The sequence below is a fragment of the Barbatula barbatula genome (genome assembly GCF_947034865.1).
Source record: "Barbatula barbatula genome assembly, chromosome: 17".
Lineage (NCBI taxonomy): Eukaryota > Metazoa > Chordata > Actinopteri > Cypriniformes > Nemacheilidae > Barbatula > Barbatula barbatula.
The window spans coordinates 1934545-1960598 of record NC_136780.1 but is presented as its reverse complement, the minus strand read 5'-3'; the positions used below and the strand labels follow the sequence as shown (position 1 = coordinate 1960598).

At 39.9% G+C, this 26054-nt stretch overlaps 3 protein-coding genes and 1 long non-coding RNA gene across 8 annotated transcripts; 2 read left to right on the top strand and 2 right to left on the bottom strand.

Annotated features, from left to right (window-relative positions):
* Positions 1-1810: 1810 nt before the first annotated feature.
* On the bottom strand, positions 1811-7235 carry LOC306906977. The gene is made up of 3 exons (XR_013787874.1): positions 6431-7235; positions 5879-5996; positions 1811-2246 (listed from the first exon to the last, which is right to left on the bottom strand). It is a non-coding gene; the product is annotated as an uncharacterized lncRNA (long non-coding RNA).
* Positions 7236-8312: 1077 nt separating this feature from the next.
* pdyn (prodynorphin) lies at positions 8313-10224 on the top strand. The gene is made up of 3 exons (XM_079478754.1): positions 8313-8443; positions 8554-8696; positions 9344-10224. Exons 2-3 carry the CDS (start codon positions 8571-8573, stop codon positions 9953-9955), a joined length of 738 nt encoding a protein of 245 aa, XP_079334880.1. The 5' UTR covers positions 8313-8443; positions 8554-8570; the 3' UTR covers positions 9956-10224.
* A 594-nt stretch (positions 10225-10818) lies between these two features.
* Positions 10819-15157, bottom strand: gmeb2 (glucocorticoid modulatory element binding protein 2). Of its 5 annotated transcripts, none has more exons than XM_079478888.1 (10): positions 15058-15151; positions 14611-14785; positions 14446-14525; positions 14048-14172; positions 13581-13684; positions 13101-13258; positions 12913-12981; positions 12692-12829; positions 12034-12156; positions 10819-11891 (listed from the first exon to the last, which is right to left on the bottom strand). In XM_079478888.1, the coding sequence occupies exons 2-10, from the start codon at positions 14754-14756 to the stop codon at positions 11317-11319; spliced, it is 1518 nt and encodes a 505-aa protein (XP_079335014.1). In that variant the 5' UTR covers positions 14757-14785; positions 15058-15151; the 3' UTR covers positions 10819-11316. The 5 variants fall into 5 exon arrangements, with proteins under 5 accessions (XP_079335014.1, XP_079335013.1, XP_079335011.1 ...); XM_079478887.1 differs by having other exon boundaries at positions 10939-11891; positions 14611-14780; positions 15058-15127; XM_079478885.1 differs by having other exon boundaries at positions 10981-11891; positions 14413-14525; positions 14611-14780; positions 15058-15157.
* A 1209-nt stretch (positions 15158-16366) lies between these two features.
* Positions 16367-22545, top strand: scp2b (sterol carrier protein 2b). The gene is made up of 6 exons (XM_079478898.1): positions 16367-16435; positions 16587-16774; positions 17709-17808; positions 18254-18383; positions 19476-19555; positions 21200-22545. Exons 2-6 carry the CDS (start codon positions 16752-16754, stop codon positions 21293-21295), a joined length of 429 nt encoding a protein of 142 aa, XP_079335024.1. The 5' UTR covers positions 16367-16435; positions 16587-16751; the 3' UTR covers positions 21296-22545.
* The last annotated feature ends 3509 nt before the right edge of the window (positions 22546-26054 follow it).

The window sequence follows — 26054 nt, the reverse complement described above, 5'->3', positions numbered from 1 at the left end:
ATTAGGAAAATAAGTCCTAGTCCAGGCTCTTGTCTTGTCCAAACTGGATTATTGTAATGCGCTTCTGGCTGGACTTCCTGCTTGCACAATCAAACCTCTCCAGATGATCCAGAATGTGACGGCAAGAGTGGTCTTCAATGAACCGAAGAGAGCGCATGTAACTCCGCTCTTCATCAGGTTACACTGGCTCCCTGTTGCCGCCCGCTTCAAAGCTATGCTCCTGGCCTACAAGACCACCACGGGGTCGCACCATCGTATCTCCACTCGCTGATGCAGACCTATGTATCTGCCAGATCACTGCGGTCTGCAAAGGAACAACGACTAGTGGTATCATCCCAAAAAGGAAAAAAGTCACTCTCCCGTACCTTCTCTGGATCTGTTCCACATTGGTGGAATGATCTACCTGCTGCTACAAGATCAGCAGACTCTGTTGCCATCTTTAAAAAACGTCTGAAAACGCATCTTTTCCGTCAACATGTAGCTGATTGATTTTAACCTCTAATTCTTTTCTGACTTCTTATCAAAAAAAAGAAATTTTACTAACCTCACTGTGGTTGATGCACTTTGTTGCCTATTGTTATAATGGCTTCCAATGTTTCCTCATCTGTAAGTCGCTTTGGATAAAAGCGTCTGCTAAATGACTAAATGTAAATATAACATTTTCTATTAACTTTACTATTGCTGTTGTATACTGAAAGCTTTAAGTACCAGAAACAACGCGTGTGTGCAAGCACACTTAAGGCAATAAAGCTCTCTCTGATTCATACTGGCTAATTTAAGTGATGTCACTATATGACCTCATAACCTCCGTCACTTAAAAACTGGTTGAATCTCTTCATTGCTCAGGCAATTCTTAAATATCCAGAGCTGGAGAACAAACACAAAACAATACACTGGCACTTAGAGAGGATGTAGTGCAGTTCAACAAAAAACTGCATGATATTTCTTTGTCTTCAATACACTAACGTGTGTGGAGAGAGATCTGCAGGGGTTTACATCTGTAATTGCTGCCCACTCAACGGCAGTGATAGGTCCAGGCGCTTTGAGACACGACAACAACAAAAAGTCTAAAAAACAATCGCAGGTCTTATTTTACATCATTAAAATCTGCCTGGCAAACTCTGCTTGAAGACACCTTGAAATGTTAAATAAATCACAACGCTGTGCCTCTGATGATAGCCTAATAACAATAAAAACTTTTCCATTACCCTTTAGGCGTTTGAGCTGGTTCATCACACTCCTCTTCTACTAGTTTGTGACTCAACAGCCAGTTAACCAAGATTGATAAATGGCCCCTGGATGTGAAAGAATTCAAACATAATTGTTGCCGCTTCTGAAAAATCACAGATATGCTTAGAAGACTATGCTCAGCATCCGCGGGGGACGTTTTTTGTTGTTGAATGTACCCACTTGATGTACGTTTGTGTTTTCTCTTTCAGATCATTCTGAAGGCAAAACTTATTATTCATTATTTAACCTTACATATAATTAGTTCTCGCTTTTCTAACTTTCAGGGTCACATCGACTTATGACTCATACACATCTCTCTTTCTCTCTCTCTCCCTCTCTCTCTCTCTCTTTTTCCTCTTTATTGTATACTCGTACTTTTACATTCGACACAATGTATCATCCGTTGCCATGACAACATGAAGGCCAGCGTATATTATTTGTACGAAAAATGCCTAGAAGCAGCTTCATGGCAACATGCTGATGTGTATCATCTGTGGGGAAGTAAAAATGAATCCGATTAACAAAGTGATGAGTGAACATCTATATGCAACATGCGCCATTAAAGGTAAACAAACATTTTCACTTTACAAAGTTTATTTAAGACGAACGAAATTGTGGAACATCTTTTGCCACCATGATCAAAACTGAATTTCAAGCTGGGAATTCCAATGTATTCTTATATCCATTTGCCACTGGTTTCTACTTCACAAACTGAGAGTTTTTAAAAGCCTCTCAGTAACTTATGAAAAATCAGCCCAACCCACATCATTAGTGGGTTTTACATCTCAAACAGCACTTGAAGAGAAAGATATAAATACAGAGAGAGAAAGAGCAAGGGGGGGGGGGGGGTGTTGAAAAGACCAAAATAAAATCACCAAAGTTCACATTTTACATACAGGTTTACATTACATACAGTTGCATGTGAGCCCTGATATATGTTGTCCTTGGAGACGGAGAACCTGTTGTTGGATGTTGTATGTATCCGCGCAATAACAGTGACTGGCGCCTCCTCCTGTCTGAAAAAAAAGGTTTGTGAGTTAGAGATGAGCAAGACTTCACAGGTGCGAGGTGTAAACTGTGTCTGAAAACAAGACCTTGTAAAAATCACCATGCAACGATATGCTAACTTTTCATGCTTGACGTCCAATCTTTCCAGCCAAATCGAGAAAAGCTTCCCCTTTTTTCAGACACTTCAGAACGCAGATAAATGGGTAAACCCTATCAGAACCATTGGTTCCGCTTCCCTGACATGAGTGTCGGTATATTAGCTGGCTCTGGCATTAGGAACCGCATCTACTGTATAGAGATCAATAGAGCAGCTCAAACAGAAGTGCTGAGGAGAGTTGTGATGATGATGAACGATGATTGAAGTCCAGGACAGAATCACAAGATCTCCGCAGTCAGCACTATCAGACAAGCGATTTTGTTATTGTCATTTTCATTGACATTCACGACCGTCATGTTTTCAATACCTACAGAGCTTAGAGACGGCTTCGCGCCCGAGCAATTTCCTCTCTATTATTTTGAGAAAGTAGGAAGTATGCTAGTTATTGTCCACCAAGATGTTTTCCTTGAACCACGGACACGCCGCTGCATCAGAACGGAAAGCTTTTGTACATGGTCAGGAAACGTCAAAAAGCTTTCCCATATAGGGTTGGTTACAAGGCTTGGGGCTGTGTCTGCAAATCCTGCTCTGAGATCAGTATCATGGAAAACCTCTGGAGCTAATCTCACATCGGGATTTTAAAAAGGATTTGTGGGAAAATAAGCAGCTGACTCTGATGTCAAGTATTTCTCAGCAGCGGTCAAGCAAACAGAAAGTGGCTTTGTTTCTCTTTAAATCAAGATGAACAGAATCTGAGACAAAGTGCAAACAAGAGCTCTGTTCTCCGCTTTCCAAATCATCTCCGTTGGATCATTATGATAAGTGTTTGCTATGACAAATTATTGTTATAGTTGTTTAGAAACCTCACAATCGCTTAGCAACATTCTCACAAACATAGAGAATATACATAGATGCTTCATTAGTAGTTATCTCTATGGACCATTATACATAAGTCGTCTGCCATATTGGAAAGGTCAAGGGCGATATAATTGTTAAACTAACACGTTGAAGACGTCAGTCAACGCGACATTAAAAAGTTACCGTATTATAGAGTTCATATGACACACACATTCTCACCTGTGAAAGGATCTAATGCCTACAGAAATTAAAATCTTTAAATGTTAAAATCTAAAATGTTAATGTTTCTGGAGTGGTCGCGTGTTGGACTCTATATGCATATCTATGCTCAGAACTCCCAAGAACGTCCTGACCAGTCCCCCAACATCTTATCAGCAACACCTCCAAAACGGCAATGCAAAGAACAAAAAACAACTCAAAACTGCTTATCCACCATGACTGTCGGTAACCACCCAGAATGCCAAATCACAGGTCCGAGGGGCAGCGTGAGGCACATAATGTCTCACCCGAGCATGTGACGTCTATGACGCAAATGTTTCTACTGCATGTGTTAAAACTCTTTCAATCATGATAAAGTCCTTCTTCTCTGAGCTCACGAAGTACACAGGCAATACTTCAACGCTGAAAAAATCCAAATCAGATCTACACTATGTCATGATTCAGAGAGAGAAAATCTGAATGGCTGTTATTTTCACCTTGAGAATTAACAGTAGAAAATGACCTTGTTCTGCATCACATCACAGAGAAACTCAAGCACCTCCAATAACTTCCGAGTCATTTCATCAAGCCCTGCAGAATCTGCTCGGTTTCACTTCATACATGGCTGAGTCAATAAATATTTATTTTATTTGCAAGTTACGATAGTTTCTTATCTGCTGATACGACCTATACTTATTTGGTCTTGTTATCCTACGCACCTATCACCTGCAGTGTGCGATGGAGTTTGTTCACTTCATACAATCTGAAAGAGAAAACATCACAATCTTCGCCTGATAGAAGACATCGGGTTTGGGAAGCATTCTTTGACATCTTCATATATGACTTCATATTTACATTCGGCAGACACGTTTGCTTGTCTTTGCATCTACATAGCTGTATATATTATATCACATCTCCTTTGCACTCTTGGAAAAAATCTATGAATCTGTCTTTGTTAAAGTAATGTTATTGTGGGCATCATTCCAAGTAATTACAATAACTACAATGGCTTAACGATGAATAATTGAATAAAACAACACCTCACGAGCCACCAGTCACCAAGCAACGCTATATTGGGATAAATGTCACATTTCAATTTTCTTTTTCTTATAATTTTCTTTTCTTGGGTGGAGTTACTCCTTTTATATTTTTTGCTGAAGGACAACAGCTGTGCACATGAAGCACATGGGTACACGAAGTGTGAAACCGGACAAAAACAGCTCAATAAATCTGCTGACTGAAAAGCACGGTGCGACTGATTATAGCGAGGCTCCTTTTGTTACGTTCCAAGTCCTTCTTTGAAAAGTATTTTTATCCATCTGAATCACGAAAAACATGTTCATCACGCGCAGCATCTTCCTTTCGAAAAAGTGATTTCACCTAATGCAGCACGTCACAAGGTGCTATTTACCACGCTGCGAAATAACACGCAAACACGCGTCTTTTCATTTCACCTGTTATTGGTTCTGTTAATGCAATTCTGTCGACGTGTCGGGGGTTATGGGATGTAATGAGATGCTAAAAGTTGCAACTCCTACACTAATTATTTATGGTAACAACACAATTGTCTCTGCTGCCATGGTTACGTTCACACCACGTGCAGGAAAAAGTTCAGGTGCTATTCATCTAAATGAGCTAAATGTATTTCTTCTCTCTTCTGTACGTCAGGAGCTCGCTGCTTTCAAAACATCAAGCCGTCTATACCCGTGTGGACTGGGAGAATGTCATATCTGGCCTTCAGGAATCAAACAGCATAGAAAATATGCTTCTTGTTCGATGCATCCATATTTAACACACATAATGGCTCTGTTGCTTATAACACAGCATCCCAAATCTTAAGTGTAGATCTGGTTTGTATGCAGCTGTTGGTTTTGCTGCTCGCAACAGAGTTCTGTATTGGCAGCACTCGAAGATGCACACATTTTGACATGAATAGTTTATTATTTTTAAGTTTAAAAAATTGTGAGCCTTTTTTGTCAATCGTAAAAGAAAGTTAAAACAACTGTTGAATGTATTGTGACGTATTTCAGAGTGAAACGGAATACTGAATGAGAGAAAAGAGGGTGTGGCTTGCTTTTCCACTTTAATTTGATTGGAGAAAAGTTGGTGTTTCATTCAAGGGGAGGGGGATAAAGCGATAGTTCACTAAAAAGAAATGCTGACTCTTTCTTCTGTGGAACGCTAAAGAAGATTTATTCACCCCGTCGCATTGCACTCTGGGATTTTGCTGTTGCCTGCACAGAGGTGTTTTTTAAAATGCATCCACATACTTACAAAACATTTTAAAGCATATCATACGTCGATCTTGCAAAAGAGGATATTTCTGTTTTTATTGGCTCAGGTTTGACATGCTTCTGTCTCCAGGTTACTGAGAAGTATAAACACTGACAGTGGAAAAGGGGAGTACAGAGGATGAGACCGCACGGATAATTGAGTATTGTGTTTGAACAGGCTCAGCATTAGATTAATGATTTATTAAATACTTACTCGTCACCACAGAGCGGAGGGCTGGAACACAACACGGGTCTGTCCGGACCTGCTCTTCTGGTGTGTGTGGAAGAATGCTCCATCTTTCTCATTTAAAAACACAGGCAACCTCTATTATCTATAGGGTTTCACAGAAAAACAGCTGTTACATTTAGAGAATTTATACACACATATTGCTTCAGTATGTGTTTAGCTACGTCCAAAATATCATTATTCTAAACCTAACTGGGGTTAGTAACCTGTCACACAAATGAATCTAAAGTCTCATTTCATGAATGGTTGTTTTAGCAGTGGTTATGTAGATTGGTTTAAAGCATCATTCTTGTTAATTCGTCCCCTGAATTTTTAGCACATGTTGTATATTAATAAACATAATTTCTGATGGGTCAAAACAACGGCTTTATTTGTTACTCAAATTCTCACAATTTCAAGAGATTACATGGCTGAAACTCAGTGCATTAAACAGTCAGTAATATATTTCAAATTGTGGAAGATGTTTTTTTTGTATTTAATGAATAACAGTTGAACCTGGTTTAATAAATGAGTGCTTACCCTTGTTTTTGGGCATGTTGTCATCATTTGGACAGAAACTGTATTTCCTCTTCTTAACTGTAATCACAGTACTTGGTTTGTGATTCACTCTGTGTCCATTTTGAGAAATTGCAATAACACTTAACACAATTTTTGCCTCTCACACATAAAGTTCTCTAGGGACAAGATTGTGCGTCCTGCGTAACGAGCAAATTAATTGTTTTTCTTTGGCCACATGCACGAGGATCAAGGTGTCCAAATGAGCTCAAGAGACTAACACACATTATACTCTGAGGTGAGGTTGCTTAGAAACTACCATTTATTTATTGAACATCACTGACAACAGTAACTCCCCTGTACTGCCATACCATATATCAAATAGCTCAATTTCTTACCGTGATGATGTGCTGAGGGTGGGGTAGCCTAATGAATAAAGATAAGGGCTAATACAGTAAGTGCTTGTAGGTTTGAGCCCGGCATAATTTATTGTCACCATTGTGCCCTCGACACTTAAAGTACAACCTTTGGTTTTTCCAGAGGGATTCATTTCTATTATTTCAAGATAGCAAAGATTATCTGGATTGGTTTTCCCAAATATTTATCCAAATCCTTGGTATAACACATTTACCACAATTTTGTAGAATTACTTTTAGGATTAAGCGCAAATGTGAAAAATATACCTATATGATTTATGTAGCCTACCACATAAAAACATTATGTAGTATAATTTTTGTTCACAAACTTTCTTTAATGTATGTAAATATTAAACTACTACAGTATAAAGTTTATTATTTCACCATTAGGCCACTCCACTGAACAGAAGGCCTATACAAAAATACTGTCATATAGTACACTTGTAGGTTAAAGGATTTATGTACGATTCGTTTTTATGATTTATTTTTTAACAGAATTGATATTGTGATAAGTAAACCACAAAGGCTGCATTGCAATAACAAATATTTACAAAAAAGTCTGCTTAATTAATTCAGAGACATAAATCGTAATTGACACAAAAATCTGCTAGCCCTAGAAGCAAACTGAAAATAATACAATTTATAAACTAGATTTACACAATGTCTTTTTCTATGCTTTAAATTCCGTGACCTTCACGCAACTAGCTGTCTTTATACGATGTTGTCATGACGACGGAACGGCGAAGATGCAGCACTTCATTGACAGAATCCGCTTAAAACTCAAATTTACAACTTCGACATGGAAATCTAGCATTCGTGAAAACCTAGTATTATTTTAGCACACGATACATCTAAATGCTAGCCAAATGCTCACAACCAGTAACTTATGAAAGGTTGCTTCTTAATAAAGAGCGATTTCTATAAACGTTGGGTTTAAACCTCTGATTTATTGGGATCGAGTCATAAAAGTCCTTCACCGAAAGTCCCGTAGACTTACATTGAATAATCCAATTCTGTGAAAACGTTTATAGCAAATACTTCAATAATGAAGAATGTGCCTTGTTCGCAGACGGCCTTGATTTAAAGCATCCAACTGTGATCTCTGGCACGAAGTTCTTATTCAATGGCTCAAATTCTATTTAAATAATGTAAAACCATTATATGAAGACACTACATTTTCTTTGTTGTTAAAGCTGAAATGAGAATGAAATTTCCGATTTAACACATCTCATAAACCGTGAATATTCCCAATGGGCTGCAACTTAATCCCTGTGATTTCTATTCCCCCTCGTTTTTCTTTTTACTACTACATTATTGTGACGTAAAACAACATATATAAACCACTTGGTCTCTTAGGACACCATCATCGCATGGGTGGGATCAATCCAACCAACACCGGTTCTTCCTCTTCCTATTGGTTAGATAACGTTTCGTTCAGATGGCTGCGTGGGCTGCTTGAATAAAAGAATGGAGAGTGGATTGATTGAGTCGAAATAAGAGCAAACCGTGGATGGATACAGAGTGTTTTTTTCTCCAAGGACAGGAAAACAGCGAAGTTTTAACTAGTTTCCACAAGTGCTTGCCTTGACGCTTGGAGAACAAGAATCTCCGTTCCAACAAGGTACTGTTCTGGTCGTATATATGCATTAGTTTTAGGTTTTTCAAACCTGAGGCATGGGGTAGCCTAATACTTACAGCCTGCACTGCTTCTGTTCTTCTCTTGCACTTTAGGAATAAGTAGTCTACAGATGATGGACTTGTATGTTTTGTTGTTGATGTTGAGCTTGCCCACCTTGAGTCAGGCAGACTGCACGGCGCAATGCTTGAGATGCGCGCAACAGATCTCCGACCTGGACTCCGCAGTCAACCGCTTGGTAAACTACTCCCAATTCTCTGATTTAGATTTATGTTAACATGGAAAAACAGAATATTCAATGGCAAATGAAGACATAAATAACTTTAAAAGAAAACAAGGCATACATTCAAAAACGAAAGATATAAAGGCAAGAAAAAGTCATTTTTAGTAAATAAGAGTTTTCAGCACCACGGAGAGCGCACACGCGCGTCGCAAAATACGCGGTATAGAAAATACATATTTATTATTTACATTGTCATTCCGACAAATGAAAACACGTGTTTTCTATAACAAAACTAAAACCCAAGATCTTGTTTATTTACTTGAAGATATACTTTATAAGCGAAAAGATTTGCGCTGTACAAGGTTTATAAACTGTGAAAAAGTTCTTGATGTTGGAAGTTCTTTAAGCTATTGGTTGGTTATACTTTATATATCATCCAAAGCAAAAAACGTAAAAGCAAAATCCTTCTTGGTTTTGTAAAGCATCAGCACATGGTTTTCTAGTTGCTGTTCTTAAGACCAAACATTAACTCACAAAATAAGTTCAAAGGACAAAGCACAAGGCGTCAAATTTGGACCCAAATGGACTCTTCGTGTTTGTAGAATGACAGTAAACTCTTGAAGACTTCAGTTATGAGTTAAACCTCTTCTTTGTCTTTACAGACGTGCACTTTAGAATGTGAAGGAGCCGTTTCATCCACTGGTACACTGGACAGATGCGAGACGATTTTACAGAAGCTATCGGATGAATTATCGGACCTCAGCACCGAGGAAGACGCAGAACGAAGCGAGGAGGATGTCAAAGCGCCGGAGGTGGCCAAACGATACGGAGGATTCATTAAGAGGATCGACAAAAACAAAAATAAATTATTTGCACCCTGGAAAGAAAACGCCGTGTTGAAAGGAATGTTCGCGAAGAAATACGGAGAATCGCTCTCGAAACTGAGCGAACGCGACGTCCCGTCCGTGACGGGAGACGAGGAGGGAGAAGACATCGCGGCGGAAAACGAAACCGGACTTTACGATAACAACCTTCCTTTAAACGAAGTCAAACGATACGGGGGGTTTCTGCGCAAATTCGGCCCGAAACGGAGCGACGTGGATGACGCCAGCCGGCAGGTGCTGCAGAAAAGATACGGCGGATTTATGAGAAGAATCCGCCCGAAGTTGCGATGGGACAACCAGAAGCGATACGGCGGATTTTTACGTCGCCATTTTAAAATATCCGTGCGATCCGACGAAGAGCCCTCATCGTACGAGGACTACGGTTTATAGGGTCGTATTATAAAATTATATTACATTTGAACTCATTTCGCATTCTGGTTTTTTTTAAATGTCATACGTGTTTTCTCAACCTGGCTGCTGACTTCCGGAATCCCCGCTGTCAATCATCTGTCAATCACTCGCCAGTGTTGAGGACTTAACAGTGAGCGGCCACTTGTTGTTTCCCGTTAACGATATCCTGTATAAGCAAACAGTACATATTGCAGACAATGCTTGTTAAAAATGACAAATAAAGGGCAAGAACTTTACCTGCTAAACTGAAAAAGTTTTGTGTCTTAATAAGTGTCTCCTCCGCCGATTCTTTCCTAGGAATATAAAAGCGGAAGACGCAAAGAAGTTTTAGAGAAGGTGCTTTAATGTTGAAATGGTTACGGGATGACTATATTCCCAAAGATGATTTACAAACTAATCTGCAAACTAACCTTCCAGCGCAGAAACGGTGTTTTAATGTTAGACAAGCAGCACCACCTGTTGGTCAAAACCAACATCGCACCATCCACCAAAAAGGTCTGTCATCAGTTAACCTTCAAGTTGTTCGAAATCGGTTTGACTCTTTTTTTCTGTGCAACACAAAATAAGAGATTTAGAAAGTTGTCTCTGTGATTTTGTGTTCACGTACGGAAATCAATGGGCGACAGTGTCGATGGTTATTATTGAAAAAGAAAGCCATGCGGGGTAAGTGAACGATGACATAATTGTCATTTTTAGACGAACAATTTCTTTAAAATGAGAATAATTAAACATCCCCTTGATGTGCTGTAGTTAGCGATGAACAGTCCTATGTTAACCGTACATATCCTTTACATCATTTGTTGTAAACGTGATTCATATTTATTTTGAACGATTCTCAAAGTCTACGTTTTTAAACTAGATCATTTTAATCATTCAAGAACAAGATTATGTTGATATCGTTCATATTAATTCTCCTACGGATGTGACTCATTGAGAGAGTGTCTTCGAAGAACCTCTACCTTCTACCAAGTGACAAAGATACAAAAATGACAAAGAAAACATGTCACGTCAACACTTCCCTTTAGTATAAATAGTGATATTTACATCCAAACGACATTACATTTAAGGTACAAACGGTAAACAAAGCAGCCAAGCACTACAACAGTAAAACAACAACGTACAGTGGAAACTCCAGTGCTGCATCCGAACTGCAATTATTAATGAACCAAGTGCAACGCACAAAATATCATTTCAAATCATGCTAGCTGATTTGCAACAGAGCTGGTAGAGATGCTGGTAGAGCACCAGTCGGGCAGAAACGCTAAAAGCTCATCCTCTGTGTGATACACTTAAATTGGTCAAACTAAAATGTTGCAGGGTAATATTTACTCTTTCTCCTTCTAGCTATCTCTCTGTTCTGAAGTTTGTTCTGCGTGTGGTCCCACTGTCTCCAGCGAGGCAGTATTTGCGGTACTAACCATGCTAACAGGCATGGCGACAACAGTGTTACCTGTAGCCCCCCCTACTGTCCCTGCCAGGTTCTGCAACGTGGCTGCGGTGCCCATCGTGGGAAGCGTGACCAGCTGAAACGGACTGACTACTTTGACGAAAGTGGGTCCTTGGGTTCCATCTTGTACAGCTGCCGTGCTCAGCACCGTTAGATTAGAACCATCGTGCTGGACTTCGGCTCCAGCGGGGGAAGTCAACACCGTGTATCCGCCAATCATGGGAGACTGAGCCTGGGCTGACAACATTTTATCCAATGAGATGCCGGAGAGCTGAGTGATAGGCAGGGTGAAATGCGTGGGCTGCGCGACCGTGGCGGGTCCAGAGACGGCACGGGTCAGACGAGGGCGCTTGGATGGTGGAGGGGAGGTTACGGGGGTCAAGGTCATGAGGACGCTGTTGAGGTGTTGGGATTTGCTCTTCAGGTCTTTTGCGTGCTTGCGATGCTCGTCGCACTGCTGTTCAAGAGCTATAAAGGTAAAAGGGATAAAGGGATAAAGAAAAAGTCAACATTCACCTGTTGCTACTGAACTGCTAATATATACAGAATACACAAGGAGCAGAATAAACAGACCCCAGAAAAACATACAGAGCACAAATCTGGTACATACCCACTAAGCTGCGAGTGTACTGCTCTCTGCAACGGTCCATCTGATTTTTGTGACTGGCAAGAACTTTCTTCACCAGATCCAACATCCCAAAGTTCTGAACGATATTGTTGAGTAGAGCGGCATCTGTTCATAGATTGAAGTAATGTCATGAGCATGACTGATACCGAAAAGCTGTAGAACCGTGCAATTAATAATAATAATAAATCTGTGGTTTCTAAACTTTTTTAGAGTGAGGCCCACCTCGTGCAGGGTGCCCTCCCCAAAAGAAAATTCATGCCACGAAACTCACATCAAAAGATATAATCTCAAGAAAATGCATTTAATTTTATAATGCTAGATCATCAATTTTGTTGTTTCTGCTTATTTCTCCAATAAAGGTCTTTATAGTTATATTGTATTTCATCAAATGCCATAAAACTAAAAGAAAAAGAAGCCAGCAAATGCGTAAATAATATCAGATCGTTTTGATTGATTTTTTTCTGGTTGCTATATACACTCATTTCTACACCAACACTCCTGTACCATACTTAGCCTTGACTTAGAAAGCAGGAACAATAAAGAACAAATACTTGTGCCTAATCAAACAACACTATATTAGAGAATATATAGGGGGAAGCGTAAGTTATACTGATTGTGAACAGGTTTAGAGGCGTCTGACCTTTAGCCTGGAGAGGAGGGTCATGGATGCGTTCCTCCAAGCCTTTCAGTATCTCCTGGATCTCTCTCTCCAGTTCGCCCATGACTTCATCTAGTAACCCCGCGTCCTTCAGACCTCTCCAGATCGTCACAGTGTCCTCTGACAGGAAACGGAACGACAAAAATCAACAACACGGACATTTCAAAATGTCCAAGGTTACATTCCTGGGTGCACTCAGTCACCTCCTAATGTGACCCATTCTGTGGTATCCTCAGCAGAATCGGTGGAAAACGAAGCTGCGGAACCATTCACTGCAGTAACAATACAAACAAACTAATTAATAAACACAATTTTAAAACATTACTTTCATATAGGGCCGAACGCTCTCTATAAATCATTTTGTCACTCGATTTGTGGGGCTGGTTCGTACCGTCCACTGAAGCCGGGGTTGCGGGGGCAGTCTCTGTGGACGGCTGGCTACTGAGTGACACTCGTGCCCCCACCGGGTCGATCTTGGTACTGCGACATGTGTTTGAACAGAGTCTGGAGTGTTGATAGAAGTCCAGCTCGCCTGAATCCATGATTTTCCTATAGAATAACAAAAATTTTACTTTCAGGAATACAAAATTAGAGGGGAATCGAATGTGTCATGTATAGGTAAAGGTGAATAAATATCATATAAAACACATTTTTTGGGGTGAACTGCCCCTTTCAACGGTCTTGTCCCATCTATAGCTAATTTTAACCAGGAAAGTCAGGATGATTTGAGAACCAGTTTTGTGTTCAGTAGGCATATATGTAACTGAATACTAATACAAGTAAAAAGGGATCTGAATCCATACCAGCACCTACGGTTACACACAGGACATGAGCAGTAATATACGTAGGACATATTTTCATGGTCACAAACCTTAACATGGTCCCATTGAGGCGAATGGCTCTTTTCCAATCCTTCAGCGTCGACTTGCCAGCCAGATACACAAACTCTTTAGGACTGATGAGATGCTCATTCAACTGGAACAAAGCATGAGTTAAAACTCTCTACACGCCCAAGACATCGCTGTACAGGAAAACCTTAACACTACCATAACTCGCAAATAATATTTCAGTATCAGGGTTTATTCAGGCGCGCATGTAGTATAGTAAAGTAGTATAAGGCCATTGGGTAGCTTTGATGCCATTTATTACAAATCTATATGAATCAATTGTGATAGCAAGTCCGCGTGAACTTGAGGACTTTATATTTCCACTAAGACTACCTCGGTCATATGTCTTTGAAAAACCGACTCGGAAAATGAAAGTTATTTCTGAGAAAAGCTCTAGTGTGTTTTCTTATCTAAGCAATGCGATCACAATGATGTAATTGAATGTATTTACCTGCACACATTTGATGTTGATGCCAGGACACACAAACTTCTTCCATACGAGATTGGCTTTGCTTTCCCCGCAGGTAATTGGATAAAGAATATCTCCCTCTACATCCATATCTCCAGAGATTTTCACTGCGTATATAGGAGCATGCCACGCGTTTTATTTCTGTAAATAAACGACTCTATAAACAAATACATGCTGTTAGTTGTTCGGATAACCACACAATGACTATCACACACACTTTAAGCCCAGGCGATGCTCTACACGAGCCTAAAATGTGCCTTACTGTTGCCAATATTTTACACACGCAGTGATTTCATGGAAGTAAACCTGATTTGCTTAGTTTCAAACCCTTAAAGTAAATTCATTACCCCGTGTGTCTTTAATGTGGAAACACGTCATACCCAAAACAGTGTCCTTGGGAAGGGAAATGGAGCTGCTTGACTCGGCTTCCGAATCCAACGTCTGCTCCACAATGTCTTCACTGTAAGACAACACACAGGACCCCACTGTGAGTCTAAGACAGGTGCATGATGGGAGACAATAAGACACATCTGCGAGATTCTTACCTAGACTGTTCCAGGTCCGTAGCCACCAGAATATTCTTCTCCTCGTCCGCGGAAGACGTCTGACCCGTGTTGTCCGGGGTCGTGACCACCACCACCTCCTCCATGTGGACGTTCACCTCAGAGGTCGAAGCCATGGGGAGCAGCATCTGACAGGCGTCGATCGCTCACACCTGAACTACGGAGAGACAAAAAACATACGATAGACAGTTCCGTGTCAGTCATGCCACAAGTATCGTGGTACTAGATGATGTCCAGTAATGATGTCATAAAACTTTAAGCGATATTACACACACTTCGGTTAAAACTAACACATGTTTACCAACAGTTTTTTTTACAAATGCAGACACGATTTACCCAAACAAATGTACGAAATAAAATAGATATTTCTAGATAAACGATATTTCTGTTTAAGGATACAAAAATAAACGATATAGATCGAAACTTCACCTGCTCGAGTTGTGGATTTGTGTTTAGGAAGCGTTCGGCAAACGGGGCGCTACTGCGCATGCTTTCAGATGACGTCAGACGCAAAGCACGCCTTAAAGGAGCTGTCACGTGGGATCTGTTATCTTTTCAAGCGCTGACGAACGGGGACCAATCAAAGTTGTTTGCGATTACTGTTATAAAGTTTTATTTTAATTATTTGGTATAGATTGCTAAGCGTTATACACGAATGTTTGTAAAGAAATTTGTTGTTAATTATTTAAAAAAATAAAAAAGAGAATAAGATCGTATGACAGAAAACACTCAGAATGAAAAGAATGAAATAAATACAGTTTAAATGTTTACGTGAGACAAAACATAACACGGTTTGAATGTGTGTTCTTTTTTTTCTCTTTTTGAGAAAAGTACAAAATGATTACCGCGTATGCGCTCAAAATTTAAAGAGCTTAAATTGAAATCGCCATTAAAAAAGTTTTATAACATTTTACATAAGCCTTTATTGTGTTGTAGTTGGAATGGACTAAATTTTATATTATTTTCATAAGCTAACACATTTATTTAATATATCACAGTTTCGCGCTACCGTTCAATGGTGTCCCACATTGTCGCACATTTGGTTTGTTGGGTGGTGACCCTAGTTCTCTCGTCACTCTTAAATTAACTATAGAAATGATGTAGAGAATTAAGTTTTAAACATATTTTAACTTTGGAGTTTGATTTCTAGTTGTTTCAGTTGTTGTAGTGTCGTCCAGTGGGTGGCAGCAGACTGTCATCCTATGTTTAAGAAATCCTAAAAGAATTGACTAGTCTAATAATGACCTTTTGATGCTTTGTGTTTCACACATCCCCCCATTCTTTCAGTTTTAAAGTCTTCTATAACTGTCACATTTCTGTTAAATCATCTTTAAAATAAAGAAGTTATAAACAAACCCACATAAGGTATACCTGTAGGTCTTGCAAATGTTTAAGACCGGTTTTACAAGTTAGTCGTCTATTTAAAACATATATTTTAATAAATGGACAATAAGAAGAGGAAGAGAGTTTAAAGGCCAATAAAATCCACTGTAAATCTTCATGAAAATGATGGAGATTTATTTAGTGTACGTGATGGTTTGTAAACTGACCGAACACTATTAACGTTCCCGGTTACTGTAGTCCAAGCCTTGTTTTTATGATTATTTGTACTGTGATCACTAGATTTGTTCATTTAAGTTGATTTGGCAGCGATGAATATTTTCAGCAAAAAAAGCTGGGTCTAGCGCCTCCTTTCGGCCGTTTTGTTTAGTGTTATTTAGTGTCTTTCTTTTCCCTCAATTTACACCATCTTACAAAAGACAACCATGAGCTTATTTAATGCAACAGTCTTTCTTCGTTGACTTTAGTAAGTCAGACTAATTCTTACACGCTGTCTTAAAACCGTGGCTATGTTTATGCAACCGGCCCCTATTCTCATTTATTAAATTTAGTATAAATGTTTAATCGTGTTTGATGCAATGGACATTGTTTTTTTGTTCCTTGATAAAAAACTTCAGGCGTACTCATGGACTCCATCGGCGTTTGATTCTTCGCGTCTGTCTTATGACGACAGAACCCGGAAGTAAAGTTCAGATACAAATGTAACGTTTGCTGTTTGTTGGAAAGCAAGCGGCCCTTTGATAAAAGTGCACGAGTTTGTCTGCTGTCCGCATATAAGAACAATGAGAGTTACAGAAGTGACAAGGTGAGGAGGATGATGATGATGATCAACGCTACACTACGCCATTTGTGTGTTTGATGTCATTTACAAAGCTGAAGCAAAGTGACAGAGCATGTGGAGGTCATCTTATACAGTGTACTGCTCTTATGCGTGTGTGTTAAACAACAGTTGAGTTTCTGATGGTTTGATCAAAGTCATTAATTGTAAATGCGATGTTGTGTCAAATGTACAAAGTTGATAACTAAATGTGTAACGTACTGTACAGTATTATTGTTATTACTGACATAAGTATTCTGTTCAATTGAAGTGTTTTTCAATGGCCCTTTCACAATTTTGCGTTGTGGCAAAGCTGATTTAAAATAAGATATCTATCGGTATATGAGACATGCTGTGTACTGTGGAATTGAAAGTAAAAAACACAGTTGTGTGTGTTTATGAAGGTTTTGTTTCTAAATGGGCCTTTAATGCTTCATCATTGCAGAATCAGAAGTCATGGTACAGAATTGACTCTGTTGGTGAGTTTTAAGAAACTTCGTGCCGATCTTTTGTTGGGATGGAAATCAAAAAAGTGACTTTGTTGTCCATGAGGCAAAGGACAGAATGGCTGTGCTGTGCTATTGCAAAGTTGTGGAACTCGATAAAGACAATTGTGATAATAGAATAACAGACAAACATGAAATCTGTCTACTATGATTTCTGTTATAAGAAAATGAGAATTAATGTATGTAGTGTCTGCTTTCGTTGAATTTGTCACTGTGGAATAAATTATAAGAGAAAAAATACACGTATACAGGTATCCAAGAGCAGATTAAATAAATATGACGCTTCACTTTCTCATGCAAATCCATTGTGTGCCCTGTGACTTTGAATATAGTGCACTTGACCTTTTTATAATTCATTACTTTTATTTGTGGTTGTGATCACGCATCATTCATGTGAATCTTGTCTTTGCTTCCAGCTCTGAGAGGATCCGTGCAGCGTTGACCAGCGCTTCCTCGGGTCTAGAGGGCTTTAAAGCTCACGCTGTCTTCCAGGAGATCAATAAAAAGCTGCAAGAGGTACGAGGAGCACGGCTCGCTTAATTGATGTGAATTCATGGGCTGTGGTGGTGAAACCTCCCGAGTGTTTGCCCGTGGCTGCTCTGAAATCAGACGTGCTGCGGCGAATATCTCTGAAGTTGTGTAATTACAGTCCTGTACGCATTGATCTACTGTGTGCTTTCAGTCTTCACTGGCTTGTGAAGTTTATTCAAACGAGAAATACTGTATGCTGAACCCATTGTCTTTCTTGTGTATGCATCTTTCCGTGACACATGCGTCCGTTCCTCTATTCGTTTTGCACTTTAGGTATTAACAGTTCTAAACTTTCGTACTATATTTAAATTCAACATGAAATTCTTCACGTCTCTGGATGATGACCCAATTTAAATGTGAAACATGCAGAGAAGCTGTTTTCTGTGGGTATGAAACTGACGTCTCCTGTGATGTGTGTTTGTGTGTGTAGGATGGAGAGCAGTTTGTAAAGAAGATCGGAGGTGTTTTCGCCTTCAAGGTGAAGAACGGTCCAGATGAAAAAGAGGCCACCTGGATTGTTGATGTAAAGAACGGAAGGGGCTCGGTTCACAACGACACAGGTGAGTCTGAAAATGATCCACTGTTTCCGCTGAGATTTCTCAGTATCCATCAGATAGACACTGTTCTATCCCGTGAGGTCACGTGAGCAGTAAAGATGATCACTTTTACTGTACTGCAGTTATTCGTCTCACAAACAAGTTAATGATGTGTAGGTGGGCAATTCCAATGTTATTGGTGTGACATTTTGCATTATGGATGTGAAATAAAAACAATAAACTCTGTGGCATTTCTGTGAATTAAAATGTACAAACCTGAAGCGATAATATCCAAACAAATAGAGAAGAGATGCCTCTATATAGAACATAAAATACATGATTTTAATTTTGTATGTGTCCATTCATGAGGAATATGTACCGTTATGGATGTGAAAATCTTGAAAATAGCACTTACCAGACTATGAGAAATCATGCACTTGAAATAAAACAAATGCTTTAAAAACTTGAGAGACCTCACACTCTGCGTAACCGTCATGTTTACTCCAACGCATTTCCGAATGAATTATCTAAGTTAATGATTTGTTCTTCTGAATTTAACATCTCAAACTGCAACAAAACGTAATGTTTACTTGCCAGCTATCACTGCTAATGCTTCTCAAATGAGCTGCTTCTTCTTCTGCTCTTGTCTTGGTTACACAAGCAATGCACGGGCGGGCACTGACACCAACACCCAGTGGTCATTGCCTGTCGACACTGACAACGACGGAGAAGTAAAGATGAAAACTGACACGTAGCCTACGGCGTAGAAGTAACAGCGTAGGTCCATCGCAGAAGTAAAATGCAGGATTTTTTGCTGAAACTGCGTGTGTTACCTCATCTTTAATATCCATGCTGTTACTGTATAGTAAAAACCTTTGGTAAAAGCTTGACATTTGCATGGAATTGCCCAAGAGTGTGTCCACAGCGCAAATGTTCAGCAAATGTTATGTGGACATATGAGAATGTGTTTGTGACCTAATGATCGAGATCAAGCTCACACATAATGCGCCAGATTTCCATTCATTACCCGAACGAATACACAAGTGAATCTCCTCCATTATAAGTTCATTCTTGTTCATTTGCTCCTGGTTTACCTTCTTTTGTGTCTTTTCCCAGAAAAGAAAGCCGACTGCACTATTGCCATGTCTGACTCTGACCTGCTGGCGCTCATGACTGGAAAGATGAATCCACAGACGGTGAGTACAGGAGGACCAGATGTTCAAACCCAACGTTTGTCTGAAGCAGAAATAAAAAGTCTGTTACAATTGCCAACGCAACTGTCATTTTTCTCCCTACTCTTGTCTTGGTTATTTGTTAAAGCATGTAGACATCCTCAAAACAAAGTTGTGAGAGGCCAAAATGTGTTTTAAAAGAAAATATATTAAATTCGATTTATTTTCCAGCTTTGTTGGAAAAGTGTGTTTAACAATAAAGCACAAGCACATCTCGGCACAAGTGGCTGATGTGAATTCAGTATGATTTTTGACACTTCACTGCTTTTTCTATTGATTTCTTTATTCTTTTTATTTCAATGTATTATTTATTTCTATTTTTTATTTTGTAGGACTGTTAGAGATTTTTCCAGTTTTTTCCTTGATGACGAAATCGAGTTATCGAATCGCTTTTGTTGCCTAGTTTTACATTGTAACATGTCAACAAATTGTATGCGTCATACAGTTTCTGAAAGGAAGCGAGACATTTAGCCACATCACCATCAAGAGCCTCATTGGAGTTAAAAGGTGTTTTCTTATTGTACACGTTTTAGTGAAGCATATCAGAATGAATGCTGGTTATATTTAGCTATAAATGAGTGGGGTAATTGCACAAAAAACATTGAAGAGAAGTCTCCAAGGTCTACCTGAGTGCTTCTGTTTGCACGAAGCGGTTGAAGGATTAATTTGTGTAGTACTTCATCTTACAAACAACATCGGCTTCGGCGAGGAGCGTTTCTGCCCTTCAGGAGGAGTAGATCTCACATCACAGTATTGTTTTACAGTTACATCACAACGTGTTTCTCAGGAGCCATTTACTAGGGATGAAACCATATCAAAATCTCACTGTGTGATGATACCTTTGTATGACGCCCATGGTACAGTATTCATTGCAATATTTTGATCGACAAACGATGACTTTGAGCATCCTCTCTTCTTTATCCTCTAATCATAACTGTTGCTCAGAGGTATGAGTTATTGTATGAGATGGGTCAAACGAACCCAAAATCCTTTTTAATAAATAAAAACATTGCACCAGATGGACCTTGACAAAGGTAACATCTTTAAATTGTTTCGGGCCGGAAGACCTATCCTTTCATACAGTCATGTGACCATGACAATATTGAGACAATTGTGCCATTGCCATAACACGATATCAATAATATTGTTACATCTCTAACATTTACATTGAGTTAATCATAGCATCTGGATAAATTGCACCAAATCAGTTGAGCCACAGCTTTAGAGAGGTGTGTATAAAACCTGCAGAAATATTCAGGGATGTTTTAAAGTGTTAATCGTGGAAAAAAACGACAGGAATGTTTGTCTTCAAACCGAGTGATTTATTGATCGAGTGTTTATCTTCCTGGACGTGGCACGCAGTCATTACGTCGACTCGAGCGTACGCAACATGCGAAATCGATTTTTTTCGTTGCATTTTGTTTGCACAGTTTGTCCTCTGTAAGAGGAATCGGGATTTGCAATGTGCAGTGAGTCATGTCAAAAGCAGATTTACAGATTGTACATCATTTCAAGTGTCTCTTAAATAGTTGATCTAATACAATTCATGCTGAATCCAATGTGATATCACTGATGATACACCGATCTATCTTTCTTCTGTCCACGCAGGCGTTCTTCCAGGGCAAACTCAAGATCACTGGAAACATGGGCATGGCCATGAAACTTCAGAGCCTCCAGCTGCAGCCAGGCAAAGCCAAGTTGTGAGAGGCGGAGCTTCATGTGGGTGGTGTCTGGAAGAGCCCCGCCCACACACGCACTCATTAGTGTAGCATCACGAGCATCACTGTCTGCGTTTAGTGTCCAGCTCGTCTCTAACAGGTTAGATGTGAAGTTCACCCGAAATCGCCAACTGTCGTCAATTACTCGCCTTCATTAGTTCCAAGGGGCTTGTGAATTTTTGCTCTTTTCCATATCCAAATCAGACAAAAGCAATCACAGCATTTTAAAAGTCATGTTTCCGGTCTTCCGAAGCTTCACGAGAGCTTTGTGTGAGGAACACACCAAAAAAGAATGAAAAATATGTTGTTGACTGTAATTCTTCCTCTGTTCATTTCTTCATTTTCCCTTCTCATTTATTTGCGGATCATAGATACATTTCACAGTGTTTTTGTAACAGTTTGATTAATATGAACCTTAATGTACATTTACATTTATGCACTTGGCCTATTGCTTTTAACCAGAGCGACTTGCCTTGCATTATATTGTACATTTGTTGCTATTTATGAGAAATCCCCTGGGATCGAACCCATGACCTTGGCACTGCTAGCGTCATGCTCTAACCACTGAGCTACAGGAAAGCTAATTCCATAATTGTATGGAAACAACTGAGCGTTTTTCAAAATAAAAGCATACTGCTGTGTAACGAGGATGCGAGGGCGAGTAAACAGTGGCAGAAATGTCGTTTTTGGGTATGTCTGATAGGTATTCACAAAACACTACGAAATAATATTCTTAATAAGTTCAATTTGATATTGTTTAGTTGGCCCCCATAACCTTTAACGTTCATTGATTTATTAAAATATCTTCCTGTGTATAAATGACGTGTTATAGCTCAGCAGTACTGTCTTGGTCTGAATATTAAAGTGCCTGTCGGTTATTTGGGGAAAAATGTCAACATATAACTCAAAAACAGAAGTGTCAACAACACACGCACTACAGTATACAACGCTTTAATGCATGGACCCTCACTTTAAAATGTTCAACTTCCAGATTTTCCATCAGGTGTGTTTACAATACGGTTTAGATAAACACCATTTATTAATCATTTATCAGGTCAATAGAGAGATACAGTACATCTTTTTGAATATCATACAGGTTTGTTGCAGTTGTCGTCAAAGCATCTTTTATCTTTCTGTGTGTGTTCATCTCTCATGCACCTCGCTGACCAGATTTTAAAATGATTTTGTACTAAATAAACTTGAATCTTTCGCATTAAAATGGAAGGTGTCTCTCTCAGTTTCTCCTTTTCTTTAACGTCGTGTGAACAGAAGACGGACTGAGTTTGAGTCTGGCATATTTAGTATGTGCTCTGTCTAAATCTTTCACTGTGTCTGGAGATCATTGCAAATGTCTCTGAATTTGTTTTTATTTATTGATTTTTATTAAGAATTCTCAGAAAATGTTTAATGAACTGTGTTGGATTTTATCTGTCTGTGTTTTTTAATGTTAAATTGTTCAGCACATATGAGAACCTGCAAACTTTCCAACTAGACCAGGCTCTGGTCCAACATGCCACGCTTTTGTTTTCCTCCACTAAATCCCTGAAATTGTTAATGAGCTCTGACCTAGATTCCACCTCGCTCTCTTGCTCTCTCGCTCTCTCTCTCTATCTCTCTCTATCTCCCTGTCTCTATCTTCATCTCTCTCTCTCTCTATCTCTCTCTCTCTCTCTCTCTCTCTCTGTCTCTCTCTCTCGCTCTCGCTCTCTCTCTCTCGCTCTCGCTCTCGCTCTCGCTCTCGCGCTCTCTCGCTCTCGCGCTCTCTCGCTCTCGCTCTCTCGCTCTCTCGCTCTCTCTCGCTCTCTCTCGCTCTCTCGCTCTCTCTCGCTCTCTCTCGCTCTCTCTCGCTCTCTCTCGCTCTCTCTCGCTCTCGCTCGCTCTCGCTCTCGCTCTCGCTCTCGCTCTCGCTCTCGCTCTCTCTCTCTCTCTCTCTCTCTCTCTCTCTCTCTCTCTCTCTCTCTCTCTCTCTCTCTCTCTCTCTCTCTCTCTCTCTCTCTCTCTCTCCTCTCTCTCTCTCTCTCTCTCTGAGACAACTGTTAATGTTCCTTAAGGATAAGGATAAACAAGTGCATTCGAGCTGAGTGTCCTTGTGTTATTCATAGTTAAAAGGACGTGTTTTGTGCCAGCAATGTTAAACCGTCACTATTTTTACAAGTCTCCTTAAATTCTCTCATCATTTAGTAACTCGTATGTCTTTTGAAGTCTGAATCATTTATACAGCTAATACCTGTAACATTCTGTCTTTAAGTAATACCAAGAAATTCACACAGTGTTTCCTAGAATAGCAGCGTAATGGCTGTCAAGAGTCTTTCTAGTGGTATTATTTATCGTTCAATGCATTCCTTTTCTTGCACTTTTACAAAGAGGTTAACTCAAACGTAGCTTTGCTGAAATGGAATTCATTCAGCTATGGTCTTGAATTGTGTTTGTTTTGGAGGCCCTTATCTAGTCTCATGTAAGTTTCAGGAATATCCGTTTTATTTGCTGAAGAGAGAAGGAGAATGGGTGTTGTGTGACCCCCTGGAAATGTTTTACGGCTCTCTGCGCGTTGCTCGCTTCCCAGGAAGAGATTTTAAAGGGAGTGCAGTAAATTTCAAGGGTCTGTTCCTCTCAATCTGACATGACAGCTACCAGAGCAACAGCAGTAAAAATGAGAGAATACGGGAGAGAGCACTGCGTAGCAGGACGCTATGGGGGAAAACTCTTTTTTTTTCGATGACTGAAGCTTTTTTTAGTAGCTCAGTAAAACTGCACGTTAAACCAAACTTTAAACCAATGGCAGCGGAGCTGCACAGTCCTATGGCGGTGGTACCCGCCAAAAGGGCCGGGGTTTATGGCTATATAAGCAGACACATCACCGTAGGGTCCTCCGGTTACTTCGACTGAAGCGACGACCATATGCTGCCTGTAACCATGGCCAGAAACGCAGTACTCGTTCCCGTATCTCAGGGAACCGAGGTTACGTTAGTAACCAAATACGTTCCCTATCAATACTTCACTCGTACAGCGTAGCAGGACGCTATGGGGAACCAGTATAATCCCGCCGTGCTACAAGTGGAACGAAAAACACCAGTTAGTCCCGAAGCCGTGGCTCAGGGAAAGGGAATTGGAACAGGGAATTCCTTCGGCAAGGTGGAAAGCCAAGCTAAAAGGAGGCCTTATCCAATCGATCATCCCAACAGTGTGCTAGGTGCCGGTGCGGTTTGGAGAAAACGTGGTCCAGCAGCCTATCATAAAAAGAAAGGACCCGGTAAGGCCGGAACGTCCAGACTGTAGAATCTGGTAAATGTGGAAAGGGAAGCCCAACAGGCCGCCGCACAGATATCCGCTATGGAGACCATGCCCAGGTAGAAAGGGCTCTAAGAATATGCCAGCACGATATCCTCAACTATCCATTTAGACAGTCTATGCTTCGATACCGGGGACCTTCTGGTGCGGTCACAGAAGGGAACAAAAAGCTGTTCCGACCGCTTGAAGAGATTCAGAAGAGAGAGACAGACGTTAATTTCCTCTGTGCTGATCTTTGTGAGTGTTAAGGCAACAAGTCAAGTCAACTTTATTTATATAACGCTTTTCACAATTTTTATTGTGTTGTAAAAGAAAACATATTGACTATAAGCAAAACATATAAGGTAACACAGAAGACGGACACAGATTCAGACACACCCACATACAAAACACTCCACACAATACGAACATGCACCAAACACGCAGACAGACACACACGCAGAGCGGCCATCACCTAGAACCGTACACCCAAGATAAGGAGAGAGAAACGCTTCCTTTAGAGCCTGATTGTGTTCATTATACCACGGTGTCGGGCAGCTATTTTTAATCTTCTGGAGGCGCAGAGGAGCAACTGTGTCTAGCGTTTCCGAGAAAGTTAAAATCGTCGATGGTGAAGTCAAGATCTTCAACGTTATTACTCATGCTAGAGATTTGAGACAATTCCGGCAGATTATCAAGAAACGTAGTCGAATTTATTGTTCTCCCATATTTGTAACAAGGAGTTTGATTTGCAGCCATAGGCCAGTGAAGCAAACATAATACCAGATAATGATCAGAAATGTCTTCGCTCTGCTTAAGAATTTTAACGTTGTCCACATTTATAAAGTATGATTACGAAGGTGAGGGGGTCCTGACACATGTTGTCTAACGCCCATGGAGTGTCTTTAAAAGCCATTCCTAAAGCATCTGTATCTGTTATCTACATGGATGTTAAAGTCACCGACAGCAGGGACTCTTTAATAAACTATAATAAACAGAATACATTTTATTATTCAAAGCATTAGGTGTTGATGCATGAAGTATCATGACTTCAAAATAATTGTATTTAGGGTTAGAGTTCTGGCTTAAAGAGTTATTGTAAAGTGCATCCCCCTCATGTTTATAACAATAATCTTGGGGTACAGACTCATTTAAAGTAATATAATCATCTGGCTTTAGCCATGTTTTTATTTTATGATCTGTTATCATACCGTTAACAAAAAGTGCTTTATTAGAGAGAGAGAGAGATCTAATATTTAGCAAACGGAGTGGTAACAGTTTATTATCTGTATTTTGTTCATGTTTCATTTGATGAACGTTGAACGTTAAATTACCTTTGAGAGGTTTACGTTACATTATTTTATGTTTGCTAATCCGGGGGACAGACACAGTCTCTGTTTTGTGATGTTTGGGAGAACATCACAAAACGCATGTTGTGCATTTTGTGTATTCTGCGACATGAGACGGCAAGCAGACCG